Source organism: Capsicum annuum, chromosome 2, assembly GCF_002878395.1.
Source record: "Capsicum annuum cultivar UCD-10X-F1 chromosome 2, UCD10Xv1.1, whole genome shotgun sequence".
Lineage (NCBI taxonomy): Eukaryota > Viridiplantae > Streptophyta > Magnoliopsida > Solanales > Solanaceae > Capsicum > Capsicum annuum.
In genome coordinates this window covers 135,121,336-135,138,577 of record NC_061112.1, presented here as the reverse complement: position 1 = coordinate 135,138,577, position 17,242 = coordinate 135,121,336, and the positions used below count along the sequence as shown (strand labels likewise).

At 34.6% G+C, this 17,242-nt stretch overlaps 3 protein-coding genes across 5 annotated transcripts; 1 reads left to right on the top strand and 2 right to left on the bottom strand.

The window, feature by feature from the left end:
• Positions 1-2,839: 2,839 nt before the first annotated feature.
• Positions 2,840-4,638, bottom strand: LOC107861270 (E3 ubiquitin-protein ligase RNF26). 2 transcript variants are annotated; one of them, XM_047407079.1, is made up of 2 exons: positions 3,944-4,638; positions 2,840-3,665 (listed from the first exon to the last, which is right to left on the bottom strand). In XM_047407079.1, the coding sequence occupies exon 2, from the start codon at positions 3,627-3,629 to the stop codon at positions 3,024-3,026; it is 606 nt and encodes a 201-aa protein (XP_047263035.1). In that variant the 5' UTR covers positions 3,630-3,665; positions 3,944-4,638; the 3' UTR covers positions 2,840-3,023. The 2 variants fall into 2 exon arrangements, with proteins under 2 accessions (XP_047263035.1, XP_016562104.2); XM_016706618.2 differs by having other exon boundaries at positions 4,063-4,601.
• Positions 4,639-4,845: 207 nt separating this feature from the next.
• On the top strand, positions 4,846-11,418 carry LOC107859633 (glutamic acid-rich protein). 2 transcript variants are annotated; one of them, XM_016704692.2, is made up of 4 exons: positions 4,846-5,998; positions 9,966-10,107; positions 10,186-10,573; positions 10,708-11,418. In XM_016704692.2, the coding sequence occupies exons 3-4, from the start codon at positions 10,222-10,224 to the stop codon at positions 11,265-11,267; spliced, it is 912 nt and encodes a 303-aa protein (XP_016560178.2). In that variant the 5' UTR covers positions 4,846-5,998; positions 9,966-10,107; positions 10,186-10,221; the 3' UTR covers positions 11,268-11,418. The 2 variants fall into 2 exon arrangements, with proteins under 2 accessions (XP_016560178.2, XP_047263034.1); XM_047407078.1 differs by lacking the exon at positions 4,846-5,998 and adding an exon at positions 9,706-9,822 and having other exon boundaries at positions 10,708-11,338.
• A 3,528-nt stretch (positions 11,419-14,946) lies between these two features.
• Positions 14,947-15,983, bottom strand: LOC124896288. Its single transcript, XM_047407835.1, has 2 exons — positions 15,305-15,983; positions 14,947-15,263 (listed from the first exon to the last, which is right to left on the bottom strand). The coding sequence occupies exons 1-2, from the start codon at positions 15,981-15,983 to the stop codon at positions 14,947-14,949; spliced, it is 996 nt and encodes a 331-aa protein (XP_047263791.1).
• Positions 15,984-17,242: the final 1,259 nt, after the last annotated feature.

Below are 17,242 nucleotides of genomic sequence, written 5' to 3'. Positions count from 1 at the left end.
CAAATTTCTTTACATCAATCAATCAACTATCAATTTAACCTATTTAAGTCCAAACTAATTAAGATAAATTATATGATTGATTTGCACTCGTTTTATCCTATATATTCAATATTCAAAAGATGCATCATAATTAAATTAATTTTACATTAATATCTTCGTTGAAGAGCTAGGTGCTCAAAATTGAGAGCCGATAGCACCCTTCCTTTTCTTCACGAAATTGTATTTTACGAAACTCAAATCATTGGAGCTTGTCAAATGCATGAAAATATTCTTTTAAAATTCTAACTTTATTATAGCGATATTTGTCATAAGCCTTTTTGTCTTTTATTTTCCTTATATTTCCCGCTATCAGTAAGATAAAATCTCGATGATTCAAATAAAAATTTCAAAATGAGAATTCCACCCTAATAACTACTTATGTCATTGGAATTCCTGTAATTAGATTTTGGTATCGTTATTGGACTAATAGATTGTCACAGTACCTATTTATGTGGCTGCTCCAACTTTGTATTGGGCCAGATCGAAGCTATAGTTCAGTCACAGCACTTCTCATTTATTCACTCACTGTTTATGGGCTTGTTATACATTGACAGTACAACAAAAGGAGATAGCGTTGTTATAAGTAGTTCCACTTGGAGTTCAAATAACATTTCTCTTTTCCAAAACGTTTATGTCATACAACCTCTTTTTTATGAGCTAATCATGGCCTCGGGTTTTCAAGGTGACATGTAAAACTTTGAATGTTTAGTCCAAACATAAAGTAAAGGTATGTTTGGGCCGGCCTAACAATTCTACATACAAGCAACAAAAAAAACTAGAGTTTGCATTGGGATTCTTTGTTAAATGGTCTTTTAAGTCTTCTTTTTAATTAAATAGATCACACGTCTTTTTTTAAAATGGAAATGACCCATTTTTGAGACAGATCTATTGTCAATCCGACCGATATATAGACAGATCGATTATCGATCCGACCGATATATGGATCGATCGATTATCAATCCGACAGACGCAGATCGATTATCGATCCGACCTATATATGGACAGATCAATTATCAATCCGACAGATGAGAAAATAGAAGTAGGTCATTTTACTAATTGAAAACCTAAAGAGGCTTAATAGCCAAATTTTCTCAGTAAGTCATTTTGTTAATTGAAAACTTGAAGAGGCTTAATAGCCTTATTTTTTCTTTAGTATTGGGACAAGCTACCATTTCCCTAATTGATGTTTTTTTGCCTATAGGTACTAATATGAACTAAAAAGAGTCATATTTGCTTCTTTACTATTTAAAAAATAATAATAATATTACCCTTTGTCATACTCACAGTCCATATATGCTGTTTATGTCATAAAATGAGGACCAGTTTGGCCACAAAAATCAAAAACATATTCACTTTATTTGATATTTTTTATGTTGAAAATAGAATTGAAATGTTGTTTGGTCATAATATTTTAGAAATGGGGTATTTTTGAAGTTAAAAATAAAAAAGTGAATATAAATTTTTAAAAAATTAAAGTTTTATGAAAATTTTCATTTTATGAAAATAAAATAATTTAGACCTTTTTGAAAAAAAATAATTAAAAAGTGAAATAGTGAAAAAAAATAGTGAAAACACCTATTGAGGTGTTTTCCAGTTTTCCAAAATACCAAATATTGTGAAAACTTTTTTCATAAATATTTATGGCCAAATAAGTATTCAAGAATAAAGAGAAAATGTATTCCATAATATCGTGTATAATATTCATGGCCAAACACCTACTAAAATTTATCCTTTCTTCGTTAATTCTATCCATTTTAGCCCATGACATGCCAATTCACCACACCAGTCTTCTTCTCCCACCAAAGCTCAAAGTCACGAATACCTTTACCATTCCTGTTTCTACCGCTCCAAATGCAAAGACTTGAGTTACTTTGAATGGACCGGACCATTTTGACTTCAGTTTCTCTAGGATAATTTGAACCCTGAGTTAAACAACAATACCCTATATCCCCCATTTTGAATTCTCTTTTTTAATCTTCCAATCTTGGTATAATTTCATCCTTTCTTTATAAAGAAATAGAAACTAACAAAAACAAAATAACTTTTGGATAGAATCCCATTCATTTCCAAAAAGTTGGCTCAGAAAGGTCATTTGTGCAAAAATCGGATAATTGTTAAATTTGGCTCCAACGTAAAATTTTGCACATGGTGACAAATGTTTAAATGTTAGGGGGAAACTAGGGTTATACTAACATTTCTCTTTTTCGCTCAACGCATTTTTGTCAACGATATAACCATTTTTAAGAGCTAATTATGGTCTCCAAGATGTCATTTTGAGCTTTGGATTTTTGGTCCAAAGACACAAAGACGAAGCTAAACCTTGTTTCTGCCGGACTAACATATTGTATGTACGTATGGTGAATACTTAATTCATATATTACATTTACACTAAATTAGATCAATTAACATTTGGTGTAGTTCCAAAAGTCTTTATATAAAATATATCATGCAATAAGCTTGTTGTAAATATCGGTACAAATATTATCTCAATCGGTATATATATGTTCACATTGTGTAACTAACAAGCAACTAGCGTTGCATTTATTAATGGGAACAAACTACAACCATTTTCCCATATTGTAGTTTGTGACTATCGGTACTACCTAGGTGTATACTCCTTTTTCCGTTTCAGTTTCATATTATTTGACGTATGTTAATAAATCTTTATATGTATCAAAATAATTTTATTAATGATACTTTAAATTCAAAATTTGACTTTTACTAATTTATATAGTTATATAATATCGAGGATAAAATGAGAATAAAAAATAAAATCAAAATAAAATATCTATCTTGAATATAGAGGCAAATAAAATGACCCATAGATAGTCGATAGATTCACAAAACAAACAACAAATTCTTACTTGTTCTAGGTACAACAATTTTATGAAAGTGTTGCCTAATCTTCTTCCTTCATTTAATAGAAAAAATCAAATCTTGTTTACTCACTTTGATGAGAAATCGCAACACAAGAATCCATGACGTTAGTAAATGTCGAGAATTTCAAGAATGGATCTATTGCAAAGGGGACAATAACCTCGATTTAACCAAAGTTCTGTTGAACACACCCTACAATATGTGTGTCCACATGGTATGAATGCTGCTTCCTTTTTCCTTTCCATGCACACGCAGCACACCCTATCATTCCCCGCCCCTTCTTCCTCCTTCTCATCCCAGCCGTTCGTTTCCTCCAACAATCTCATCAACGACATCCTATGCGGCGTTCCTTGTGCTGTACCCGGCCCATCAGCGCTTCTATTTGGGCCTGATCCTTCGGAATCTTGGGCCGATCTTAAGTTCCGCTCCGCTAGTAACGCCGCCGCTAAGTTCATCCCGGAACCCGCCGGAATGTGACCCAAGCACTCTATTTCCGGCGGTGATTCACGGCCGACGTCCTCCGCATCCGGCGGTGGATGTAGCTGTTCTTCGACGCCATCGTAGTCCACTGCGCTTAACGAAGCTGGTCGGAGACAAAAGGTGGCCCCACAACATGCAATGGATCCGGTGAATCCTAGCCGTTCGGTTAAACTCTTTCGTCGACTCACGATGCGATCACTGCCGTCCATTCGTTCTCTAAGCAATTCCGCCATTGTTCTTGCTTCTATCACTCTCTTTCTCCTAAATTCCTGCAATCCAAAACCCAATATTTCGCCTATTTCACTCATTTTTCCGGCAGAAAAAAAGTATAGACTTGCAAACAAATTTGACTAGCTAGCTAGAGACAGATGGTAAAACGGGTGGATGAACACACAAATATAATGCATGTATATATAAGCAGAGGTGTATTTTGATTTTGTGAGTTCAACTGAATTTATTGTATTTTGCTCGAACTATACTATTATATATACGTATAGAAAATAAAATATCAAAAAATAATAAGATCACATTGAAGAGAAGAAGTTACCAAATAGTAGATGAAAGGTGGTAGAATATATAAATGAGAGGTAAATTAATTAAGGAGGGAAAAGAAATCACGTGATGAGTAACACGAAGAATTGTGAAAGCAATAAGGGCACCACGTACCACATGAACGTATGCAGAATATGACCACCTTTATTTGTGATGAAAATGACTTAACAAGAATCAATCAAGAACATAGTGTTTTAGCTATGTATATAGCTCCATTGGCTCCTACATATTAAAGAGGAACGCAGTACCCTTGTGGGTATTAATTATCAAGTCAATGTGAAATGTGGAGATGATATAATGAAAACTATCCACTAATATATAGTACTAGTATAGTAAATAAATTAATGAGTATAAGGTTTTTATTCGTTTGCAAATGGAGCTTTGAGAAACAGACAAATAAAACGACAATTTGGAAGGAGAAGAAGACGAAGAAAAAGGGAATCATTTGGGAGTGGTGGGGCTTAATGTAGATCAACTTCATTTCTTGGTGGTTTAGATTAGACTTTATTGTATATTATTAAATAAAAAATTGCGTGTTTTTGTATAGTTATGGTATGGTCGCCGGCCATAACAAAGTCAAGCACTACATCAATAACAACAACAAACCAAGTATAATCCCACCAAGTGAGGTCTGGGGAAGGTAAAATATACGCAGTCCATATCGTTACTTCCAAAGAAGTAGAGAGTTGTTTCCGATAGACTCCCGACTCAAGATAATGAATGGTTAACAAGGTCATAGTAATACATGAAACAGAATATGATCAAACACTACATATTTGTTGGAAAAGTAAAAATAGAATTGAGAAATTTCCTCTGTTCTCATTAATAGAGCACCATTAGGTGTATATATATACAATTGCAGAGAATGAAAAGAATATTCTAGCCTCTGACAAACATCACAGCTGGCCTATGCATGATTGGCTGTGGTATAACTAATTTATTCTCAACAATGTAGACAAGGACAAAACAATAAATTTGTACACTACATTATCCAGATATTGCTTTTGTATTTGGGTTGTGTATTCATTTTGTATGGAAAAGCTATTGTGTGGATTAACATTTGGCTCCCTATGGTGAATTTGGGTTGGAGGCCCAATGTTTTTCATAAGTTCAGAAAAAGCCAAATTTAACTTATTAGACAAAAGTTTCTTCCGACAATCTTTTACTGTTTATTTCTTCGAAGAAGGCTTTTACTGTTTATTTCTCCGAAGAAGGATGTTGATCATCTATCTTCTTTTCTGATGAGGGGTGAAAGTCAACACCCTCCCCCTTAAGTTGGAGGGGTGTGAAACAACCCCCAACTTGCTGATAAGTTTGTGATGAGAGTGACCAGGGAGAGGTTTAGTGAAGACATCGGCAAGCTGAGAGGTCGATGGAACGAAGTGTAAGAAAATCAGGTCAGCTAAAAATTGTTGACGAACAAAATGACAATCATTCTCCACATGCTTGGTCCGTTCACAAAAGACGGGATGTTTTGATATATGAATTGCAACAAGGTTGTCAGAGTGCAGCGGAATTGGAAAAGCTAGAGAAATAGTAAAATCAGTCAATAGACGAACGAACCATGTTAGCTCTGCATCAACACGTCGCATAGATCTATATTCAGCCTCAGCCGAAGAAAGGGAGATCAAAGGTTGCTTCTTTGATTTCCAAGAAATGGGTAAACTACCAAAACTGATGAAAAAACCACTAATTGAGCGACGCGAATCAGGACATGAACCCCAATCGAAATCACAATAGAGAAGCATGTCAAAAGAAGTATTTGGGCGATAGAGAAGACCAAGTCCAGGATTCCCCACTAGGTAACGTAAACTATGACAACAGCTTGATAGTGTGGTATACGAGTTGCATATATTGACTCAGATGCTGGACTGCAAAACACAAATCAAGAAGTGTGTGGGTAAGAAAGATAAGCTTTCCATTCAATCGGTGATAAACAGTGGGATCTGGCAACAATTCACCAACATTGGCCTAGAGTTTATTGGAAGGCTCGAGTGGGGAAAGAGCAGATTTCTTGTCAAGACAGTCATAATCAGATAAGAGTTTCAAGGTAAAATTCTTTTGTGTAACAATCAATCCCTGAGATTCTCTGATCAACTTCATTCCTAAAAAAAACTAGCAAGATCAAGATCTTTAATGTGAAATTCAGTATTGAGAAAGTCTTTCAAAGCGGTCAATTCATCCATATCATCTCCTGTAAGTAGAATGTCATCTACATAAATAGCAGCGATGCAAACACCAATGGGAGTCTTCTCGTAAAAAAGGGAATAATCATTGAGAGAATGAGAGTAGTCTGTGAAATTGAGAGCGCAAGTTAGCCTAGCATACCATTATCAAGAGGCTTGCTTAGCCCATCTAATGATTTGTTAAGCCGACAAACTTGATTGAAATTTGAAATAGGGTTTTCCATGTGGCATTGCGTTATTGGGTTTTAATCCTTGAGCATTTTTAAAGCAGTATTAAATATTATGTGTAGTGAATTTATCCATAATTAATTTTTTTTACATAACGCCATATATAGCTCTCTCCGTATTTTTTAAACTAGTGTTAGTACTCTGAATTGCTATATATGTTACATGTTGTTGGTCAATCTGGTAGACCTAATACAAATTAGGTAATAATTGTAGAGGACTAATATAATCTGTGGGAATAATTGGAATTCTTAGTCATTGATACGAACAGTTGCAAATTAAACCTAATCAGAATTGAATAAGAATAACTAATAGACAAGTTAAATTGATGTTTTTTCCTAATTTTACGTTACATGTATTACAAAGACTGTATTCCGTTGCACCATGATCGTGTAAATAGTATATATTATCACTTGAGTTTTATTTAATGCAATTACTATTAGAAGAGCCAAATAGAATTACTCAAAAATGAACAATACAACTCTTCCTTTCTTTCATATTGCTTGCCCCTGTATTAAAATAGTTATTTTAATTACTTATCAAATTTAGAAAATTAAGTGAATTTTATTTAAAAAAATTCTTTCTATCCTAGTATTAAATAACTAGCACATAGAGTTATACTAGTCAATTTAAAATTTGAAAGCATCATTAATAAAATTAGTTGAGTAAAATAAATCTCTAATTAAATTTCTTTTAAGGAATATGCTAGATCAACAAACGTCAACTAATATGAAATGAGTGGTTATTTGGATTTTTATCTCCCTTGTGTTGTTCCACTTAATTTATGTAATGCAATTACTATGTGGAGAGCTTAAAGGAGTTTTTCTCTAATTGCGATTTTTATATTTTTTTAATATTTTAATTATTATAATTTATTATGTTTTTAAATAGTCTTAATTTTATTCTAAGAAAATTGAAAATTTTATGTATATCTTTGAATTTACATCAATAACTACATAATTTGATCGCGGTCTCCCAATTGTCTTAGATCAAGTTGGAGATGGAGTATTATATATCCTATCAATTTGTTTGGCTTGACCTTAAAATAAATGGTCTGTCATGATTCTTTTCCTTATGACTCGATAAATATTAGTATTCAACTGGTAATTTCTATTGTAGAGTAATAAAATTCAATCCACTTGATAAAAATCATACTTCGTGTAGCCCACTTTTTTATTGAAGAGAAATCAGAGAAGATTTAGCTACTAGTCCATATTCAAAATTTATTTACAAAATAGATGCTTATTTTTTTTTTGTCAAATTCTATTTTTTTAGGGTTTTATGGGCCATGGGTTTAAGTGTAAAATAAAAAAAAAAATTTGGCACCCTATATGTATTTTTTAATTCTTTTGAAACCCCTTATATATTTATTAAATACTTATTTAACCCTACTCTTTCATTAAATACAAAAAATAAATTCTCTCTCATCTTCTCTCTTTGCAACAATCGATTCATCTCCCATTTCCACCATTTTCACTTTCGAGCTCGCGTGAATCAACTCCAACTTCGATCTTCAACTTCAGGTAAGTTATATAATTATTCCGGTTAATTTGTACTTCATATTGATGGTTTTTATTTTTATTTTTTTCAAACTCGTTTGTGTCGGGTGAAGTCGATGGAGTTCAAATAAATTATTTTTTTAAAAAACGGGGCTTGATTTCACTGAAAGTGGTTGTTTTTAGTTGGTATGTACTTGATTTTTGACGGATATTTGGTGTATATCGATTATCCTTGGTGATTGCATGTTGAAATTTCTTCACTAATTTCGTCGGAATGTGGCAAGATATCGGATTTTTGTTAAAACTTTTCTCAATGTAAGGATGTTGTAGAAGCATGTTCATGTTGGGGATTTTTTCATTGCGTATTTGATAATTTGACCCAAAAAATTAATTTTTCTTTTTAAAATTGGATTTGATTTTACTTATAATTTGTGTTTTTAAGTTGGTATTCGGTTTGTTTATGCATTATTTTTGTTGGATTTTAACTTTCCTCGGTGATTGCATTGAAATTTTTTTGCCATTTTTTCGATTTGCGTGATAAAATCCTGAGTTCCTTCCTATTTTTGTTCAATATAATGGTGATTTAGATGCATGTTCTTGTGGATGATGAGGTTGTTTTGGAAGAAACTTGTTCTGCAAATTGGCTTTTTTAGTGCTGGAACTGTTGCCAGGTTAGTAGACTGCTAGGTCGATTAGGTATTGTATCTGCTGTAAATTAATTATTTTTTTTGAAAAAATAGGGATTGATTTTACTTAAAATTTGTGTTTTAAAGTTGGCATTCAATTTGTTTGTGCATTATTTTTGTTGGATTTTAACCTTCTTCGACGATTGCATTGAGATTTATTTTTCATTTTTTCTCGATTTGCGTGCTTAAAAATCAGGGTTCATTCCTGTTTTTGTTCAATATAATGGTGATTTGGATGCATGTTCTTGTGGGTGATGGAGTTGTTTTGGAAGAAACTTGTTCTGCAAATTGACTTTTTTGGTGCTGCAATTGTTGCCATATTAATAGACTGCTAGGTCGATTAGGTATTGTATTTGCTATTATAGCTGAGAAATGTTAGTTTTTGTTTGTAGATCATAACAAATGGCTAGAGGTAACAAACGCAAGGCTTTATAAGTTGATAGGTCTGAGAAAAGAAAAAATGAGTAGTCAATCAATCGGAGAATAGAAATTGCAACGAGGAAGCTGTTGAAGCTTCGGTTCGAGATAAGCCAAAGGAAATAGAAATTGAGGCTAGGATAGATGAGGAAGCACTGATCTTTCCCCACTGTGCAAGGTTTGTTTCAGCTGAGAGGTACGACCTCACCATAGTCTTGGATGATGTCGGAAGATATCCGTTAGGTCCCGTTTGAAAATGTTTAATGAATTCAAACGAGTCGTGGTTGATCAACGTCTGAAGTCTAGTTTTAAGAATTCCTGTTATGTTGGTTTATTGGACCTGCCAGAACATATGAAGTTCAACGGACATCTTGTCTACTATACATTTCTACGCCGAGTTGAACCGGATAACAAGTTGCATGAAATGTGGTTCAGCATCAATGACAAGCCTGCATGTTTTGGCCTGAAGAAGTTTGCGCTAATCACGGGTTTAAACTGTGGGCGTTATCCCCGTGATTCAAGATATGTCAAAGCGATGGAGGAGGGTGAAGTTTTTTTCAAAAAGATTGCAAAAAAAAGGAATGTAAATGCGAAGAGATTATTGAAGCTTATTAGAGGTGGGAGGATGGACAAGGAGGACAAGTTCAAATGCTGCTTGGTTTGGTTCGTACACTGCATATTGCTTGCAAGCGACTTGACAAAAATTGTGGACATAGAAACCATCAAGATGGTGGATAACTTGGGCTTCTTTGAGAGATACCCTTGGGGTAAGGAGTCATTTGCCTTGACTCTCGACTATCTAAAAAAGCGCATAGACTTCCGCAGGTAGAAGAAGACATTTGAGACAAAGGGAGTTTCATCGTACGCGCTCTACAGATTTTCCTGGGAATTTATGTTATTTGATTATAAACCATTGAAGTAGTTTATTATATACTGTAATTCATCTATGGTGTCTATAATATACTTACTCTCAGTTTTATATTTTTTTTTTCCTTTGATCACAGATTTTGATATACGAAGCTCAGCAGGGGAAATGGTAAATCAATTGAATACCCACTGCCCATTCCCCGATTGCTCAGATGGTATACCTCAAAAGGCGATAAACTAATCAAAGGTGATTCATATTTGAAAAGATGGAGTAAAAAGGTATGAAACTATTCTTCCAATGAATAATTTTATCAATATTGTGTTGCTAATCAATCATATTTGCCTATTTATCTGTAGAGAGTGCACTCATACCTTATTCTCACAGTCCATGAAATGAAGCAGCACTACATGAAAAAGTTTAAAGCATTCACGGACGAACCGAAGGACGCATTCATCAATGGCTTGAAGACCCATCTAGAGGGTGTGACTATCATCACCTCATCGGAGGATGGTAAGGATGGGGATGATGACCGAAATTTGGGTGGAAATGTTGTTTCAAGGCATGTCACTCGGGGTGTGGGGACGAGTAAGTCGACAGCATTGGGAAAGACACCGATGATTAAAAATCTGAAAGAACGCATGTTTAGGTTGGAGGAGTCGATCAAGGACATCGCTGATTTTGTGAAAGAGGAGAGGCTGAGGAGAGCAGAAAAGGAGAAGCAAAAAAAGCGAGATGAAGCTGAAGGTAATATCTGCTCTATATATTATAGAAGTTGCATATTTTATATAATCACTTTTACTTATAATAATAGAATCTATACCATTCCTCATTAACCGATATCTTAGTTTATTATAAACGATAAATACTTAAAAATGCAGGTGTGCAGGTGCAAAGTTGGCATTCAGCGGTGAGGGTTGTCCGCGATAACAACAGCATTAAAGAAGCGCTCCTTGAGGTAGCAGCTTTTGAACAGGCCTACATCAATTTTGATGAGGTGATGATCCCTGAGATTGCAGCTGTTGTGGAGAAGGAAAATCTCGATGAAGGGGATGAAGAAAAAAAAGAAGGAAAAAATGAAGAAGCTGTTTGTGAAGAAAAAAACAAAGCTGATGGATCAGCTGGTGTGCAGAAGGAGGATCATGATGAAGGCAGACAGGATGAAGATGATAAAAATGAGAAAAGTGGTTCTGAAGAAGAAAGCAACGAAGAAGATGGAGAGAAAGTAGAAGAAAAGAATGCAGAAGAAGTAGAAAAAGAAGAGGGAGAAGAAGAACATAAAGAAGAAGGAAAAAATGATGCACCAGAAAAAAAAGGCATCGCGAAGAACGAAAACGAGAATGAATTTCTGAACATAGATGGATTTCTTAATGGAGTTACTCAGGACATCAACAAGATGCAAGTGGAAGACGAAAATGTTGAATGTTTAGACAATATTTAATTTTTATTTGTGGCTGATTATTTTTATTAGACTAGACAATCTTAACTTTCAACTTTCAGCTCGAGATGTGTGGAACAATTTTATTTTCTAAACTGCTTTTATAGTTTATCATAAATATCTTTCATTTTATATAATCAAATTATCATTGCTTTTACATGAATGTCATCGTTGATTATAGAATCTGACTAAAAGGTAAAGCATATACAATAGAGTGTTGTGTAGTCGATAAATGAAAAAGGTAAATCATATATAATACAATTAACAAGTAGTCGATTAATAAAAGATTCAGAATACATTCAATCCCACTACATCTCCATTACACCTTTTCAAAAAGCTAAAACTAATAGTAAACCATACACCATAATTTTCATGCCCTTTTCTTTTTCTTCAGTCATAGTCAACTTATGCTTAAGTTGATCCTTTAAGTGATCAATCTTGTGTTCCGATTCTCTATCAATATCATTAGAAGATCCCTATTTTCTTCGAAATCTCTAAGTCTTTCCAATATTTCAAACATTGCAATGCCTTGAAATTTTGACACCTCAAAATCGGAGGGAATCCACTTGAAATAAGAGCATCCACCATTATCCTAAAATAATGAGGATAAATTAGTAAATTAAATTATGAGATGAACACAATTAAATTTTTATTCAAACAAAAATAAACCTTTTTAACCGCACAACTGTAGAATTTTCTACCTGAATTTCTGTCGGTTTGTGATGTTTTCAACACCGTAGAATTACCACAACGACAAATATAAGAAGTTTTGAACGTCTGAGATGACTGCGACATTGTTATTGTTGATGCAAATCTTGAAATTCATGAATAAATAAACATGGAGGAGTCCAAAAGGGTCAATTCAATTAATATAGTAAGGCTACCAAAATCTGACCGTTGGAAAATTCTACCTGTTAGAATTGTACTGTTGGAGAAAATTTAAATGGATTAACATTTACGTAAAGGGTCTCTAAAGAATGTTTATGTCTTCTATAATCAACTGCTTCACGTACGAGTTATATACTGATATCAGTGTTGATTATCCAGTATATTGACATATTATCGATTTAGACTACGATCAATTATAGACTATTGAGACAGTTTATGATCAACTTACTGAATATATGAACAGCTTAAAATAATGAGAAAAAAGGAGAAATAAAATAAAATAAATTAGAGTATCTGAATTAGAACCATTAAAACATTGTAAAGAAATTTTGATGCATCAATTGTGACTCCCAATAACTTTTGGACGTGATCAAGTGTTATCTAAGACACGGTGTAGTCGTAGATCACTACACAAAAAGGAGAAGAAATAAAATAAAATAAATATTAATCATTCAAGTACTAAAGAACGGCTATTTATCATAACAAGAGATTAGACTTATGTGATGTCCATAAGGAAGGATGGTGATTGTCACTTGTGAGTGTTCAATGGACAAGTAGTGTATGAGAACAAGAAGTCCTTCTCAATAGAGATTCTTGTTCTAGATAATTGGTTGTTACTATCATTGCCCTCCCCTATACCCATTTGATCGAGTGTCCAATTATTTTGTAATCTCATATTATGATATTTAGTCATTTTATATTGCATGAATGATGTTTATTTATTTTATTTTATTTTATTTTATTTCTTCCTTTTTTTAATCTCACCTCCTTTGAAAATAGACTCAATTGGTATGTTGAGTATATTATAGATAATTAATATTATCTATACCAGACTATATTATTAGTCATGTATCAACCAACTGAGTCTATTTTTAAAGGAGGTAAGATTAAAAAAAGAGAGAAATAATATAAAATAAAATAAATAAACATCATTCACGCAATATAAAGTGACTAAATATCATAATATGAGATTACAAAATAATTGGACACTCGATCAAATGGGTATAGGGGAGGGCAATAGTAGTAACAATCAATTTCCTAGAACAAGCATCTCTGTTGAGAAGGACTTCTTGTGTTCATACACTACTTGTCCATTGAACACTCACAAGTGACAACCACCAACCTTCCTTATGGTCATCACATAAGTCTAATCTCTTGTCATGATAAGTAGTCGTTCTTTAGTGTTTGGATGATTAATATTTATTTTATTTCTTTTCCTTTTTGTGTCATCTTAGCAATCTACAACTATGCCGTATCTTAGATAACACTTGATCACGTTCAAAAGTAATTGGGAGTCACAATTGATGCATCAAAATTGTTTTACAATATTTTAATGGTGCTAATTGACATACTCTAATTTTATTTTATTTAGTTTCTCCTTTTTTCTCATTATTTTAAGTTGTCCATATATTCAGTAAGTTGATCATAAACTGTCTCAATGGTCTATAAACGATCGTAGTCTAAATCGATAGTATGTTAATATACAGTATAATCAACACCGATATCAGTATATAATTCGTACGTGAAACAGTCGATTATAGAATTAGTATTTATCATAGTCGATTATTTATTCGTACTGTACTCCAAGTTTAAATAATGTTTGCAAATATTAAAACAGGGACTACTGAAGAAACACCAAGAAATCATTATAGATAAATAAAATATCATGAAGACTGAAACTTGAAACTTGTTTATAGATATATAAATGTTCATTGCATCTATATTTATAATTTTTGGGGGAAAAATCCCAAACAAAAAGTAAAAAATGAAGCTTTCATTTACATAATCCTAACATGAAAACTTCATTAAGCAACGAACTACAAAACAAACAAAATAAAACTACACTAGGGGATGAAGGGGGGTGATGAGTTCATGGAGATCCAGGTTGAGCCTCTCGGCTATGGCTCGAAGAAAATGAGTCATCCATCGAAGCTCTCTGTCCAACCATTGTTGATCGGCGGCAAGACCCTGGAAAAGAAAATCTAGGTCGTTGCGAATCCTAAGCAACTCTATGTTGTTGATGGTTGTCATTCTGGGCATTGGCCTTAGTGTGTATCTCCTCCTGCCATCTTTTTCTCCCTTAGTCTTTTTCTTCAAAAATTGAGTTTAAAATCGATAAAGGTCTCTTTAAATAGACCAGAGTATGAGAAAATCGACCAATAGAAGTTGTACACGTGTTGATTGGGGAGAAGGCATGTGAGAATAAGAAATAAAAATTCGCGGCGGTTGTGGCAGTCGAGTCATTTCAAACAGTCTCATTTCCCGAAGTGTAATAATTACAAGGTTCAGCGTATAAGGAACAAAATTTCTTTAATAGGCTACACGAACGGTCGAGATTTAACCATATAGTTTAGACTATACCCCGTCGATCAAGCATCAATATATTATATATTTTGAGTCCAGTCAATGTGTAATGTGTATAGTCGATTTCAAAACTTGGGATGACTGTTTTCAAAATGACACTTTTTCCAATGCATCATAATTATTTTGAATTCAACATTGTACGAAGAAAAGGGTTTGTTCAATAGACAACCAAGTAGGTTTATTATACACTACATATTGAGTATTTATTTTGTAGACCAAAAACTGATATATTACATATTATGAGGCTGGTCGATTATTTAAGTCTACAATCTATTTAGTACGTAGTATATAATATATGAACTAGAATCGATAATGCACAACAAAAAAGTCGATTTTAACTGCAGTTCAGTGGTTTTCAAAACAGAATACACATTACATATGTCCAGTGCATTTGAACAAACCAAAAACATAAAATATAATACCAATCATGTTATCCTACGTTAAGGCTACTTGTTGTTCTCTTATGTCCCGGCTTTTTGTACTTGGAGCACTTGTTTCTATTCTTGTATCTTGAAGGCTCCAACACATCCTTAACACGTTTCACCTTCTTCCTTTCGAGTTTGAGATCGAAATCGGGTGAAAGAACTTGCATTTCAAGATATTCTCGCGCCAGACTCCACTCCGACTCCAGTGGTACTGCACAAATAGGTTCCAAGTATGCAAGAAGGTATGACTCTTTCGAATATATTTGCGAAGAGTAGTTGTAAATGCTAGTGCCGTATTCATCCCCGTGCTTCAAACGCAACGCTGCCATTGCATGAGTGCATGGCAATTTCACCAAGTCGTACTTTCTATAAGAACATGACTATCTCGAATATTAACTTTGGCGGAACGACCGTAACCAATCACGGTGAATTCTTTGATGCTTCCTTTTATGTTGTTCACATATAATTTGTCCCCCTCGGTCATGTTTTCCCTCAAGATCGCCTTAGCTACGGGAACGAATGTTGTCTTTGAATTGTCCACCTCCACATACCTCTTCCTAAATATTTCTCTAAATCTATGTGCAATTGAATTAAAAATGGCCGCCACTGGATACTCTCTTTCGTCACGCAATATTGAGTTGAGCGAGTCGGTGATGTTTGAGGTCATGACATTGAATTGATTACCTGGAAAGTGCGCCCTGCTCCACTTTTCAAATCCAACTTCATGCTCGAGGCAAGCTGCTGTGTTGGGGCATCTTTCTTTAAGGGCGTTGAAGTAGTCATTAAATTCTTGCAACGTGTACGCCTTGGCCGAATGGTAGTACAAATAGATAGAATCGGAACAATGGTGATTTGTTCGAAGATTTTCATCGAGATGCCTCATACAAACACCATGATGCGCAAGCAGATAATGCCTTGCGAGGCCGTTGGCTATGCTTACGTGCCTGTCAGAGATAATGCACAGCTTTGGTTCGTCGACGACAAAGTCCTTAAACTTCTCAAAGAAGAAGCCCCATGACGCATCGTTCTCCTTATCCACCATATAATACGCTAAGGGATAGATATGATTCTACGTATCTTGAGCAACAGCGGACAGCAGTACGCCCTCGTACTTGCCGGATAAATACGTGCCATCAACGGCAATGACCTTTCTCATGAGTGCATATCCATGGATGGAAGCCCCAAACACCATAAAGTAGTGAATAAACCTGTCAGACTTCTCATCGACCATGAGAAAATTAATAGACCCGGGGTTGAGGTCATTGAAAATATATAAAAATACGGGAAGTACTGCATATCCTTGCTCTGGCGTACCTCAAACTATATTCTTCGCAATGACGCCTACCATCCAACACTTTCAATAGCCCGACCTGCAATGTAGCTCCCTAAATACGATCCTCTCAATCTCTTTCGGGCTTGGACCTTTATTGTCGATGAAAAATTTCAAAATAAGTGAGGCAATGACCTCTACGGTAACATTCTTGTGCTTTCCTGTGACGTGATCAACGCCACAAGTATGCTCTTCCACGTACTTGTGGACATGACACCAACCCGATTTTCCGATAGCACATGCGCGCACCATTCATCGGCAAGTAGGATCTACGCACCTCACCCTCAAGTATTTCTTACAACTCTTCACCGTTGTGTAATTGAACGACATTTTCACCGACGCCTGCTTCAACAAAAGATTCAACGTTTGGCTTCTTTGTGGTTCGAACGGCCCGTCTTCACTTCCTCTACACTCCTCTTCTTCATAATCTTCACTATTATCTCATTCATCACCACCCATGCTATCGTATTCCGTTGAAGTATCATCCACAGTTGGGGGTCGGGGTGGGGCTTATGTGGAAGGTTCTTCCCGGCACCTTTCAACAACTTTAACCCGCAATATAGGTCTGGAGTTATCAGAATCAATGCAACGCATATATAATTCTACGTGTCTATCATTCCTTATGAACGTTGGATGGATTTTCCCCCTCCCATTCATCAAGTAATTAATTACCACCTCGCTTTGATCACAACTTAATTCACCACTCTCCATTACACTTTTAACCATATCAGCATATGAACCGTTACGACTAAGGGCAATGGATACTGTCTCCTTAGATGCGGTTTTTCAAACCCAACATTTAGGAGTCTTCTCCCATTCGTCAGAAAATATACCACCAACAACCACGTAATCTATAATAAACATAATATACCTCGATAATCTTATTCAATAGACTTGAATAGTGGTTTATGCGCCTAGACTTAATAGACTGAGGTTGTCTTCTTCCTAGCTGCTGGCCATATAGTGCACGA

Excerpts from the sequence above, each read along its gene's own strand:
- LOC124896288 (XM_047407835.1), bottom strand. The coding sequence starts at position 15,983 with ATGGTGGATAAGGAGAACGATGCGTCATGGGGCTTCTTCTTTGAGAAG. Across the intron at positions 15,264-15,304 it reads TAGTCATGTTCTTATAGAAA|CGTTGCGTTTGAAGCACGGG; the intron begins GTACGACTTGGT and ends ATGCAATGGCAG.
- LOC107861270 (XM_047407079.1), bottom strand. The coding sequence starts at position 3,629 with ATGGCGGAATTGCTTAGAGAACGAATGGACGGCAGTGATCGCATCGTG.
- LOC107859633 (XM_016704692.2), top strand. The coding sequence starts at position 10,222 with ATGAAGCAGCACTACATGAAAAAGTTTAAAGCATTCACGGACGAACCG. Across the intron at positions 10,574-10,707 it reads AAAGCGAGATGAAGCTGAAG|GTGTGCAGGTGCAAAGTTGG; the intron begins GTAATATCTGCT and ends TTAAAAATGCAG.